Here is a 13401-nt window from a genome sequence, read left to right as displayed (position 1 = left end):
AAAGTATCGCGAGAGCCGCGTGAATGACCCGGAAATCGCGTCCCAGCAGCTGCTAGTGTCCCGGAAGTGCCTGCAATTGTCTCTTAATGTTTGTTTATGTGAAACATCAGAGACATGAGCTCCTCACAGTGAAGGTAAATGAAGTTTATAAAGATGAATGACGAGTTTAATGTCTGTCAGATGATTAATGACGGTGATCGTAGCTCGAGCTAACGGTGCACAATGTTGTCTGTACATGACAGTAACGTCACGTCAGGATTCATTCAAAACACATGAATTTATTGATTTATTAAAGCCGATTGAAGTGTGTGTTTGTTTTTTGTATTTTATAAACATGATTTACTGAATATTGTTCGTGTTATTGTGTGACAGTAGGCGATGGATGACCCCGATAGCACATGAACGCGCCTGAAGTGGGTCAGTTTGTCAAATGAAATATTGAATGTGTCCGTGATGAACAAATGACTCTTCTACACTTGTGTTGTTGTTGTTGTTGTTGTGTGTTTATGTCAGATCACATCAGACTGAATCCATGCTTTCTGATGAGCTTGACTCCAAACCCGAGGTAAAAACTTCTCTCTCATAACCCGTCCTGAAGCTGATCAGATGTGAGGCTATTACAGTTTGATCTGATCTTGAATGTCTTTTAGTTTGTCTTATGAAGTGAAGTCATTCATGCAAACAGCACGATAAATGCAGACATTCCGTATGAAAACTTCAGATGTCTGCAGTCCATTTCTTTCTTCCAGAAGGTCATTGAAACGAGACACATTACACATTGCTGTTGTGTTTTTGCATCCAGCTGCTGGTTGAGTTTGTTCAGAACGCCTCCATACCGCTGGGTCAAACACTGGAGGAGACGGAAAACGAGCCCACCTGCACCCCTCTGCTCTCCCCCTCACAGAAGACCACCTGCAGCTCACTGCAAGTTCCAGGTAAAGTCTCCGCTCCGCTCCGTGACATGTGAGGACATAGACATGAAAAACAGATGGTTCTGTTCTCCCCGTCTGACCACCCTGTTGAAAAAACAGCACATGCTGGTTTGATGGTGGTTTGTGCTGGTTTTTCAACAGGGCAGCTGAAGTAACCTCACCATGTCATAAACACATGAGCTGATCTGATATCTGAAACACACGGACGCTACTCTATGTGTGCACCGCACTGACGTACATTGGACGGATATCAATGACCGCCCCAGTGCACGTGTTCCCTGAAAAGCCAACCCACGATCCCCTTCAACGCTTCATAACAAACAAACAACACTGTCACACATTACTGTGAACTATTCACCTCAACCTGTGAATGAGAACCTTCATGTGTGTGTGTGTGTGTGTGTGTGTGAATCAGAGAGCTCTTTTAGACATGCTGCCCCCCCGTCGCTGTCAGACTTTGAATCCGAGCGGAGTCCTCTGGTGTCACAGCTGCCGTCTCCTCCAGAACCATCAAGCCTCTTCCAAGACCTCCAGAACCATGACAACACGTCTTACATTCTGCTCAACCTGGCCAAAGGTACAAACATCACACACTGCGTGTAGAGATATAAAGACATCACTCACTTGGCCTCAGTGGTTTACACAACACCGAGAACACCGAGACAGGCTTCAAATGTTGTTGGTCACCAAATACATAACAAACACAAAGCACTACAAGTGTTTCAGATCCGCACACAAACAGCAGGAGAGTGTGATGTTTGTGTGTCAGTAGGGCTGGCGGCCGCGTCCGAGCCGCTGGTGTTTGTTCAGGATGATGTCGAGGAGGCAGAGGAGGAGATCTCAGAGGACGGCAGCACTCCGTGGTATCTGCGTGTACAGGAGCTCGCTCACGACAGCCTGATCGCCGCCACACGAGCGCAGCTGGCCAAAGACGCCCGATCCATCGGCAACGGTACGATCACAACACCTCCTCGTTCTTCACATTTCATTTCAAACCCCTTGTGTTCATGATGTGCTCGGACCCATCCGTGTGCACTCACTCTGGAATCACTTATGAACAATTACATGAAGTTCAATAAAAGCAGCCAATCAGAGCCTGAGCTTAATATGCGCGACAATGTCTCTGTGGTCTTCACATCTCTTGCTCTGTTGTTGCCAAGGTGACCACATCCACAGCTGTCAATCGGAGGGACCAAAGAAAGAGCCGCTGTCTCGAGCCAATCGCACACCTGCAGACAAAACCCACAGATGTCCGTATGAGAACTGCCACAGAACGTTCACCTGGCCGGCCCACCTGAAGTACCACCTAAAAACACACAGGTGAGCAGCTCACGGGTCGATCTCCTTGCAGAACACTGCAGGGAACATTTCATGAAGAAAAACGACTGATGCCTGCAATAAAAGTGCTGTGATATTTGAGCGTGAAGAGTCCAGTGATTAATGTTGAGTCATCAGTCAATCAATCTCTCTGGTGATGCATACAGTCGTGTGAATGATCTCGTGTGTCTCAGAAACGACCGCATGTTCCGCTGTGGAGCTGAAGGTTGTGGGAAGAGTTTCTATGTCCTGCAGAGGCTTCAGGTCCACATGAGAACACACAACGGAGAAAAACCCTTCACCTGCAGCGAGAAGAACTGTGGCAAGAAGTTCACCACTGCCGGAAACCTGAAGAACCACAGACGTACTCATACTGGTACGCACACACGTACAGACACACACACACACACACACACACACACACACACACACACACACATGTCTGGTTTACTATCTCTGTGGGGACAGTCCATAGGCGTAATGTTTTTATACTGTAGAAACTGTATATTCTATCCCCTATCCCTAACCCTATCCCTAAACCTAAAGATCATAGAACACTTTTTGCATTTTTAGATTTGTAAAAAATATTGTTCTGTACAATTTATTAGCTTTTGTTCCCATGAGGACCTCAATTTTGGTCCCCACAGTGACACGAGTCCCCATGTGTTGGTGTGTATTCAGGTTTAGGTCCCCACCGGGATATACAAACATGAACACACACACACACACACACACACACACACACACAGTGCTTCCTGACTGATAAACCAACACAAACCCTTGTCGCAATCATGTGAGAATAACTGTGTGTGTTTGTCAGGTGAAAAACCCTTCCTGTGTGAGGTGGACAGCTGTGGCCGCTGCTTCGCTGAATACTCCAGTCTCCGTAAACACATGCTGGTGCATTCTGGTGAGACACGAGTCATGTTTCACACACTGTAAATATCACATCATGATGATCACGTGTTTAGTTTGACAATCTTGACAAACTTCAGCAGCAGAAACTCAGTTTGAGTCATTTATGAAGCACTTTCAGTGAATCGTCCTCACGTGAACGCGTCTGCAGGACATATTTTACACGTATTCAAATGTAGGAAGTATATTTATTCATTACATGTTGCTGTTTTTCATTTATTATCTCTTGTAAATACATTTAGCAGATAGATGAAAATGATTTCATATCATTCTCGTGTTCATTTACTGATGGTTCTTCAAATCTTATGTCATGTTGCTGTCAGGTGAGAAGCCACACGTGTGCTCGGTCTGTGGGAAAACCTTCTCTCAGAGCGGCAGTCGAAACGTTCACATGAAGAAGAGACACGGCGAGAACACACCTGTCACCAGCAGCGGGGAAACCGGTAACATCTTCCATCTGAACAACATGATTGTCTCTCACACACTTCATTTCTTCTTTAATCATAAACCTGGAGAAAGTGTTTCATAGGGATGTAACGATTCACCGTGAGCCGGTTGAAAATCGGTTATAATGAGTGACGATTCAAATCGGTTGAGGTGTGAACTGAATCGCAATACATGTTTTGAACAGCAGGGGCCGCCATGTTCACTGCAAACCTAAACGTGGACATGCTGATATTTCTCAAATGCAAAAAAATCCAAGAAAAGCACAGACAGTATTAGTTTGTTTATATTAAAGAGACTTTTTCTATTATTAATTTGTTATAAAATTGCAGTTTAGTTTTGTTATTTGAAATAAAACATTATTTTATCCTACAAAGAAACGTGAAGCATTTAAGAAATAATGCAAGGGAAGTTGTTCATTTCTAATTTGTTTCAACTCATTTTGTAAAAATAAATAAGAGTAAATCGCATCGTGCGATCAGAATCGTGACTCGCATCGTGAGCTGAGTGAATCGTTACATCCCTAGTGTTTCACGTTTAGCAATGAATGCTTGCACATCACTTTTGAAATGACGCGTGCAGTGCATTGTGGGATACAGTATGGCACACAGTTAGCTTCACACACGGTCTTCTGTAGTGTCGTCACGGTACCAAAATTTCAGTAGTCGGTACCAATACCAGTAAAATTCCACGGTTCTCGGTACCAATTTCGGTACCAAAGCAAAACACCAGTACATGCTAATTGAAACACAATTTTATTAATAAAGCTCATTGTTAATATAAATGTATAGAAAGCAATGCCATTTTGTATACATGAAGTATAAGTTAATTGTTGCTGAAACTGTTGTGTGCTCTCTGGGGTCTTTCATGCTGATGAACATCCTCCTCAGTCTGCTGCTGTATAAGACAAATAGAATAAACTTCAGTAAGGCAACTGACTGAACAAACATGCATATGCAATATTAAAACAAACCTCAGTTTTTATACTGCATTTACACAAGATTACTTACATTAAGGTAACTGTATATTAACATAATAAATGCAACAGATATATTTTTCTTTAGTTTAAATGTGCCTTTTTAAACCTAAAAGAGTTATCTATCCAAGACATACACATTGCTAGTCATGCAGTTAGTATGCTAGTTTTCTAGCACATAGATTGCAGATAGGCCTATATAAAATAGGTACTGTAAACCCCATCCTGTCCTCCCATTTATTTTACTCCATTACAGTTATAAAAGCATTAAATGGTTAATAAGGACACTTGACTGGATTAGCATTGGCGCTAACAAATTAACACGCAAACAGGGACGTTTATTTTGACGTAACCTTTAACTTAACATCTGCTACAACATTCATAATGCAAACGCGAACAGAATTTGAAACTTACCGCTTGAACTTGTTAACTTAAATCCTGATGCTTCCTCGTTTCACCACAAAACTCTGTTCGTTTTCTTCGTGATATGACTTTAATCTGAAGTATTTCTGCGCGCATCTCTTGTGGATCGGAGCCGCGCTTATCCGCTCATCACGTCTTATTGCGTCTATGAAAAGTTTCCAACTGACAACCTGTCAGACAGAGCATCAGTACCCGGTTGACCCGGTACGTCGGTACTACCGGGTCTTGTGAAAATTAGGTACCGACAACTTTTTTATTTTTAGGTACCGACTTGGACCCGAAGTACCGGTACTTTTGACAACACTAGTCTTCTGTACAGCAGCGTGCACTGTGCAGTGTTGTGTTCTGCACACTAGATGAGTGTTGATGAGTGGGCGGTGTTTGTATGTGATTGACAGGTGAAGCTCTCACCCACAGCAGCTTATTGGAGGAGGACGGCAGCGGGGATTCTGTGGTAAACATGACGATGGTGGAGCCCATGAGTCTGAATCATGACATGTTAAGAACTCAAGGTAGACGTGAATCACGATTTTATTCTGTAGCAACTGTTATTCTGCTGTGAGACGCTAAAGACACGCGTGTCTGTGATTCAGGTCCCTCTGATCCTGTGGCGGTCCTGTCACCTCCTGATGACCTGGTTACCATGACAACAGGACACACATACACTGATGATGTGGTCACTCTGCTGTAGCAGCACTTGTTCTTGTAAATAAACTATTTTATGACACATCTTTGCAGTGGCGCTTATTTCATGGTTTTTCATTATTGTACACGTGTCATTTTTCCAAAGGAAATGCAGTTGTTGCCCATTGCTTGAACACTTTAGAACCATGCTTAGACCAAAGTTACAAAACTTGAAGCTTTTAAGCGTAACCACACTGCAGAAAATAATCTGCCAATGGGGTGAGAAAAAGAATCTTGAATTTAGGTTTACCTTTTTCTTAGTCACTCAATTCAAGATGATTTTTCTCACCCCATTGGCAGATTTTTTGCTTGCTCCTGCACACTACACACTATTTCATACATAAGACACTTCGTTCATAAATGAAATCTCATGGGTACCATTGGGAAAACACATCTCATCAAAATACAAAACACATTGGGTGATTGAAAACCTTTAGACACACACCTGAAAATACTTACAAAACTGAACACCAATCAGCCAGCCACAAATAGACCTCACTTTGAGAACTTTGCAAGCAGGGAGAGGTAGAGATAGAGGAAGACAGAGAGAGAGAGAGAGAGGAGTAGGACGTGTGGAAGAGGCTATGCTCGGAACAATATTTCAGATGATATTAGAGCAACTTTGGTGGATCATGTGATAAATCACGGCCTGACAATGAGGGAAGCCACATCTAAGCCGGGTCACAGATGCATCCATCACAAGGACATTCAGGCATGTCTTCAACTCTCTACTCCAGACTGTATCTACAGTATTTACAGTACTGTACCGTATCACATGTACTGTATTGCAAGTTGGCTAGTGCTCCTTTTGTAACAACAAATGGTCGTTTTGTGAAACATACAGTACAGTATAGTACATAGTACTGTACCATTGACATGTTACAGTACTGCGTACAGTAAAAAAGAACCAGACCAATAACAATTTGTGGTTGCATTTTTCTACAGAATGACTAGAAGACCTTCTGGGGTGGTCGGCAACGCCTGTACGGGGTCGTAATATAATTGGCCAAAGAGCAATTGTGCCTGTCCCGGGGAAACGTGTGTCGCCATAAGCCTTCGAGGGCTACTGCACCATCACGCCAAACTAGGTCCCTACAATACGCAACATATTCTCACATTTCGCGATGCACTTCATGATGCAGTTGTACAGGACAGATCAGAGCAGCCCAGGCTTGTTGTTGTCTGGGATAATGTTAGTTTCCACTCTGGTCCGGGACTGGTTCACCAACCATGATCAATTCGAAGTTGTATACTTGCCCCCTTACTCGCCATTTCTAAACCCTATCGAAGAATCTTTTTCTGCTTGGAGATGGTGCGTATATGACCGCCATCCACATGGCAGGCAATGGAAGAAGCATGCGGAGACATTGAGGTAAGGTCAATCCATGGCTGTTGTGATGTTGATGAGATCCTGTGGCCAGACCCAAACAGACGGCAGGATCCATAATCCCACCCACGCACAATTGGCCTGTTTTTCTGTATTTACAGTGTATTTTGGGTTTTATTTTTGCGTTACGGCATTTACTGTACTGTACTGTAAAGTATAGTACTGTGATGTACAGTATTGAGTTGATGTCATTTGTAACCTTTCAGTACTTTCATTTTTGGTTGTTGTGAAAAGCTTTGTTGGGCAAAACCATAAGTGTTGCATTGAGCTTCACAGAATGCTAACTGATGCACTGAATAAAAACAGTGACAATTAAATAGTGTGTTGCTGCTAATCTGAAAGTGTATTCATATGATGCATGTGTGTATCATTTTGTCATGACATTTTGACAAAAGATTGTTAGGTTTTGATAGCAGAGTTTCAATCCGACAGATGTGAATGGTTTATTTCCCAGTGTTGTGTCTTGTGTGTAAAGTTTTGACACAATGAGCCGACGTTTTGCAAAAAGTGTTCAAGCAATGGGCAAAAACTGTAAATACGTTGGTCAACCACACAAATAAAACCAGAAGAAATAAGACAACAGAATGTTAGAAACATTACTGACATCTTTCTGATTCACGATAGATTGGAATCATTTACTGTAAACGTTGATAAAGAAGTTAGAAAGTGTTTAGTTCTTCTCTAGGTCTCAGAAAGACGTGGATTTGTGTTGTGATGTCTGATGCAGATATTTGTGATCGATGTTCATTTCAAGCCCGTTTACATTCATGATTTAATTGCTGCAATATCACCACAAGTGGAATATGAATCTGAATTTGTTTGTGAACACGGACAGCACACGATTTGTAAAAGTGTGTGTCTTGCTGGAATGTTTATATTCTTATTAAAACTTACATTTTTTAATTTAGTTACACACAACAGTCACACTCAGGCTTTAAGGACAATTAAATGTATGCATTTGAAACTCATACAAATATTTAAGAAGAAATCATGCATTATGTGTTAAAATGCTTTCATCGTGTTCGCAAAGATTCATGAAATGTCTACGTTTTCAAGTATTTCTCCTGATGGAGCAGTTTGGTCTGTGGCGCAAACACTTTATTTTTATTGAACAATAAAAATAACAAAACTGAACAAAAGATGCAACTATAATTGTGTTTGTGTGTTAATGTAGATGTCAAAGCGTAGTTTGTGTGTCTGTGTACAGTTTAAAAGACATTTTACTGTACAGTGAGTTACAAATTCTGTTTATATGAGCCACAGCAGATTTGTATTCACTTAAAGGAAACAGGGGCATTATATAAACAAACCAGCATTTAAATGGGTAAAAATACAGGTCAGTAAAAGTGGAAAAAAGATTAATATATAATAATTTATGAGTTTTTGGGCATGGACACGTTTGTCATCTATGGACTTAAGTGTGAGGTTTTTCATCTGACACTGCTGAGAAAAAAACTAAAGCATCAAAAGTAATGTTGTTATGTTAACTGACATATCCAAGACTGTAATAAAAAAAGCTGCTTAGCATTTACCACATGCAAAATAATGACAATCTTTTCCTAAAAACTTTAGTAGCATTATGTAAACAAACCAGCATTTAAAGGGTTAAAAATCGGCTAGTAATGACTCTGAACATTCAATGAAAAACGAACATGAAAACTGGTTGTAATTTCTTCTAAAGGTTGGATATGGGATCAGGACAGGTTCTTTATGATGTTCTTCACATGTTTTTATAAGGTTTCGTGTGGAGAAACAGCAACTAAAAAGCTAAAATGAACATTAAAACTGAAATATCGTCAGTGCTCCGACTCGTATCGGACGACCCGGGTTCGATTCCATCTCATGGTCCTTTCCCGATCCCACCTCCTTCTCTTTCTCACTAAAAACGGTATAAAGAAAGGCAAAAACACCACACACAAAAGCAGAAATAGCAGCGTTACACAGCTCTGAATGTTTTTCAGTGAATCTTGAATTTGTAAAAGTGGTTAATTGCGGCTCCCAAAGCCCAGCTGGTTTCTACATCGTTCACCTTCTTGGTTAGCTGTGAAAGAGCGAGAGGATTTTTATTAGCAATGTGTTGATGTATTCATCAGAAATCCCAGAAACCCAAGTGTACCTTCAGAACGGTGCTGTCTTTAAAACCGAAGCCATCTATGAGCAGACATGTGATGTACGTGAGATCCATACACAGAAAAGCATTGACTTGATTGAGTTCAGACGCTCCGCTGCACACTAGAAACACATGAAAGTGTTCGTTGAAATCATGTATGACATCTGACACACAGTTCCATGAGTGAATCAATCACATGTAAGCATCTCACACTCTTTAGCTCGTCTCTTAAAGTCTCGGATCTTCACAACTCCACCTTTCACTTCATCTGTAACTCAATGTGCACAACACACATCAGTAAAAGACTAAAGTCTGAAATGACATTTACTGCTCGTATTATAACCGCAATCTGCTCAAACCCTCAGTAATGAAATGTTATTTGCATTATTTTAATCAAATAAAAAAGATTGTTTTCACAAACAGCTTAACATTGTGTGGATTATGGCACTGTATATATATTTTTAAAGAAAATTGAAATATTAATAGAAAAATGCATAAACACACAAAGTAAAGTAGGAAATGGAGAGCGAAAAGAAACCGTTAGTTTTGAAGTGTAACACATGTAAAGTAAACCGTCAGTCACTCATGTTACCGATGAGTCCGGCTTCCACAGCGTGATCGAAATAATAAGAGAAGGCATAAAAAGTGGAGCTGTTTTTCAAGCCATGCGGCTGTTTAATGATCCCCTTCACAACCTTCAGCATTTCCTGATAACACATCTGAAATCTGCTCTCTCCTGAAGAAAACAACACGACACGACATCATCTATACAGTGATCAAGGTTTCGAGAATTCTAGAGAACTGGAAATATGATTAGGAATGAATGTCTACTCCGTGGTACTTTAATGATCAATGTTACCTTCTGTGATGCCGCTGACGTGATAAGTGAAGCCTCCAAAGCTAAAGTCTTCTGTGGACTTTTGGGGCAAACAAGAGCTTCTGAAAACGTTCCTCTCCAGACCTGCAGCATAATCATGTCAACACTGGAACATTCTGAACACAAAACATCCGTGACATGACTGATGATCACCTTCTGAGCCCAGAGCCGACAGCCGAGCAGCTTTGATTCCGTTACCAAGGTAACTGTGAAGAAGAGGTGATGTTAATGAGCAGAAATTCTGCATTAGTCCTATAGTGTTAGTGTTCAACATTACCTGTGTGTGTAGAGCTGATAGGTGGAGTTAAACATGTGGAATCTTGTGATGTAATCCGGATCGGCTCTTTCAATAGCGTTCTGTTGAGACACACACACACACACACACACACACACACACACACATGAGTGGTTGTTTGTGTGCTTGTGTACTGGCGTCCGTGCTGAAGTGAATGTCAGCAGGTGAACAGAACATCGCACATCATTCAGCGATGGACCGTGACTTCATAGATTGTGAGTTAATACTCCGGCTTTCAGAAATAATGTTGATGATGCTTGACTTTACAAACAGAAGTTAGTTGATTTATTTTGAAGTTTTACTTAATTAATGTTACACAGGAATTTATAGTCTGTTTAATATTTGACCTGTGTTTCTCTCTCCCTTATCTTAAATGTGTGATTTAAATGTTTTGCTTATAGTCAATATGTTTTATGTACAGCTGCTTTGTAACAATGAAAATGGTAAAAAGCGCTATATAAATAAAGTTGACTTGACTAGAAGTAAATAATATTAGTGAATGTTTGATAAGAGACACTGACTGTTGACTTGAGAAGGAAAGTGATTTGAGTTGAACCTCCACCCAGGTCCAGTATTCCAGCTGTGGTCTGTGTGTTGGCCTGAAGCTGACCTGAAAATATTCACACGCACACGTCTGGTTTATTATCTCCGTGGGGACAGTCCATAGGCGTAATGTTTTTATACTGTAGAAACTGTATATTCTATCCCCTATCCCTAACCCTATCCCTAAACCTAAAGATCATAGAACACTTTTTGCATTTTTACATTTAAAAAAATTATCATTCTGTACAATTTATTAGCTTTTGTGCCCATGAGGACCTCAATTTTGGTCCCCACGGTGACACGAGTCCCCATGTGTTGGTGTGCATTCAGGTTTAGGTCCCCACCGGGATATACAAACATGAACACACACACACACACTTTGTCACGTTAACACTTCTGAAGGCCGAGGACAGGAAATGCAGAAGTTCATTTTCAATACTGTCCTCTCTCTGTCAGTTTTAAATCAGAAACGTATTGTAAAACTATAGTTAAATGAAGAATAGTAAATAAATGACTAAATGTTGCACACAGCTTCAGAGAGTAAAACAATATCTCACCTGTCAGAAAGTTGACTGTGACCCACGCAAGAACACCTGTGAAGTATAAGAGTGACTTTACCACGCTTAAAGGTGGTTCTTAAACAAAAGATGAACAAGGCCAGCAAACCACTACTGCTATTCTACAATCGTGACACTATTGTCTGATCACAGCAACGTCACATGCGTCTCGTGGCTTTTAACCAATAATCCCTCATAAAGACATGTGATCAAACGCACCTTCGTTTGTTCCGTCCATGATGCCAACGCTGTCAGCCGGCGCATAAAAAGGAGATTCATCAAACACATCTCGCACCTTCCACCAGCACATAGAGTACGAAATACAACAGAAATATAACACACGACATCCTTCTTTTCTACTTCCTGTAAGAGTTGATGAGATGATGCTGATGTGCACCTGCTGTAAGAGTGCTTGAGCTTTGGCCGGTGGCAGAAGTCGGAACCCAGCGGTGGCTCTCAGGATCACCGGAGTTCTCTTCCATCGGTCCGGAGGAACGGCTCTCGCAGCGACTCTCAGTAACTCTCGTAACGTCTCTCCAGCCTATAAACCATGACGTGTTGATGATATTCACTGAGCACCTGATGTTCACACGCAGAGGTTTCACTTTAAATCCAAAATCTCTTACAATCTCAGGTGTGTCTGCATACGCTGATAAACCGGGCTTCACAGAATCAAACGCTTCCTTATCCAACACCGGCATTTCATCTGCATTCACCACATTGTGATATTTTCATTGATCATTTTTACAGTCTGTTCAACATATATTGTTACGTAAATGTGTGTTCTTCTTTTTCCTTAACACAATATATCACTTCAGAAAAGTTGTTATTTTCATAACATTTCCTCATTAGTGAGCTGTCAAACCTGTCAAACAGCTCTTTGCATACTCATGTGTGTTCATGTTTGAATGCATCTGTCATTCTTCATGGAATAATTCGCTCAGAAATGTGAATCATTTCATTTTCTGTTCCCTCGTGTCATTCTTCTTCAGAGCACGACAGAAGGTATTTCAAAGAATGTCGATCATCAAACAACACTGAACTCCATTGTAGGAACACAAAACCACATTTCTCAAAATATCTTCTGTGGTGTGCTCCACTGAAGAAAGACTCAGACACACGAGAGAGAAGAAATGATGACGGTCTTGTGTGGAGGTGGGCGGTGAAGTGTGTAAACCGGTCACCTGGATGTTTGCGTGTGAAGGTGTAGATGTGAACACGTGTGCCTGTGCTGCCGGCGTCAAACATGACGCTGTAGAACACGTGACTGGCGTTTGCGGGACGACTGAGGGACGGCAGGACTGAGAAGTCCATCCCGTTGTGTCCATTCACCTGACACAAACACCTCACCATAAGAGTCCAGAGGAGCATCAGCTGAACCCAGAACATCCTCAGAAGTGATGACGCACCTGTCAGAGACAGAAACGTCACACGCGCGTTAGAAAGCAAACACTTCAGATCTAAAGATTTCATCACAAACATTTCAGTCAACACACTAAAGTGTCTGATATGAGCACATACCTCACAGTCAAATCAAAATGTTTCAATAAACCAGCAGCATCGCATCTCTAATATTTCACACTGTCTAGTGTCAGAAGTTTAATAACAGCTAGCTGCTAACGTGCTAGGTTACGCTCAAACTGTGGCGATAAAAGTTACAATGTTAACATTGACACCTGTCAAACATCCACGTTTAATCATATTTAAAGTGCTGAACATTCATGTCGTATAAAATGCGCTGAAATAGGATTTATCGGTCAGAAACTGGACCGGCGTTTTGCGAGCGGAACTTCTGGATGATTGACAGCGGCAGCTGGTGACGTTTGTGGGCGTGTCGCTGGCTGCTCGTGCTGTACACAAAAACAAAACAAAAGAAGTGAAAGTGTTTATTTTCTGTGTGCACGCTAGTACGTGAGTAATAGACTGTCAATAAACCAACTG

At 41.3% G+C, this 13401-nt stretch overlaps 2 protein-coding genes across 8 annotated transcripts; one reads left to right on the top strand and one right to left on the bottom strand.

The window, feature by feature from the left end:
- Positions 1-13: 13 nt before the first annotated feature.
- On the top strand, positions 14-5736 carry znf410 (zinc finger protein 410). 5 transcript variants are annotated; one of them, XM_057352560.1, is made up of 12 exons: positions 14-134; positions 373-413; positions 514-565; positions 803-935; positions 1348-1509; positions 1702-1884; positions 2093-2252; positions 2444-2625; positions 3070-3159; positions 3488-3607; positions 5406-5519; positions 5601-5736. In XM_057352560.1, exons 3-12 carry the CDS (start codon positions 533-535, stop codon positions 5696-5698), a joined length of 1275 nt encoding a protein of 424 aa, XP_057208543.1. In that variant the 5' UTR covers positions 14-134; positions 373-413; positions 514-532; the 3' UTR covers positions 5699-5736. The 5 variants fall into 5 exon arrangements, with proteins under 5 accessions (XP_057208543.1, XP_057208545.1, XP_057208547.1 ...); XM_057352562.1 differs by having other exon boundaries at positions 373-417; XM_057352561.1 differs by having other exon boundaries at positions 87-134; positions 376-413.
- Positions 5737-5923: 187 nt separating this feature from the next.
- Positions 5924-13294, bottom strand: entpd5b (ectonucleoside triphosphate diphosphohydrolase 5b). 3 transcript variants are annotated; one of them, XM_057352566.1, is made up of 15 exons: positions 12982-13294; positions 12645-12869; positions 12087-12166; positions 11858-12001; positions 11680-11755; positions 11461-11496; positions 10882-10970; positions 10343-10422; positions 10219-10271; positions 10048-10149; positions 9781-9924; positions 9400-9456; positions 9195-9310; positions 9108-9119; positions 5924-8957 (listed from the first exon to the last, which is right to left on the bottom strand). In XM_057352566.1, the coding sequence occupies exons 2-15, from the start codon at positions 12847-12849 to the stop codon at positions 8955-8957; spliced, it is 1197 nt and encodes a 398-aa protein (XP_057208549.1). In that variant the 5' UTR covers positions 12850-12869; positions 12982-13294; the 3' UTR covers positions 5924-8954. The 3 variants fall into 3 exon arrangements, with proteins under 3 accessions (XP_057208549.1, XP_057208548.1, XP_057208550.1); XM_057352565.1 differs by having other exon boundaries at positions 5979-9119; positions 12982-13293; XM_057352567.1 differs by lacking the exon at positions 12087-12166 and having other exon boundaries at positions 5979-9119; positions 12982-13293.
- Positions 13295-13401: the final 107 nt, after the last annotated feature.

Source organism: Triplophysa rosa, linkage group LG15, assembly GCF_024868665.1.
Source record: "Triplophysa rosa linkage group LG15, Trosa_1v2, whole genome shotgun sequence".
Lineage (NCBI taxonomy): Eukaryota > Metazoa > Chordata > Actinopteri > Cypriniformes > Nemacheilidae > Triplophysa > Triplophysa rosa.
This window is presented reverse-complemented; position numbering and strand designations above follow the sequence as displayed.

What these genes read in the sequence shown, in the direction of transcription:
- znf410 (XM_057352560.1), top strand. Translation starts at nt 533, where the DNA reads ATGCTTTCTGATGAGCTTGACTCCAAACCCGAG. An exon ending in AGCTTGACTCCAAACCCGAG is followed by an intron (nt 566 to 802) that starts GTAAAAACTTCT and finishes TTTTGCATCCAG; the next exon opens with CTGCTGGTTGAGTTTGTTCA. An exon ending in TCTGCTCAACCTGGCCAAAG is followed by an intron (nt 1,510 to 1,701) that starts GTACAAACATCA and finishes TTTGTGTGTCAG; the next exon opens with TAGGGCTGGCGGCCGCGTCC.
- entpd5b (XM_057352565.1), bottom strand. Translation starts at nt 12,849, where the DNA reads ATGTTCTGGGTTCAGCTGATGCTCCTCTGGACTCTTATGGTGAGGTGT. An exon ending in CTTTCCTTCTCAAGTCAACA is followed by an intron (nt 10,423 to 10,881) that starts GTCAGTGTCTCT and finishes GTGTCTCAACAG; the next exon opens with AACGCTATTGAAAGAGCCGA. An exon ending in TATCAGCTCTACACACACAG is followed by an intron (nt 10,272 to 10,342) that starts GTAATGTTGAAC and finishes TCTTCTTCACAG; the next exon opens with TTACCTTGGTAACGGAATCA.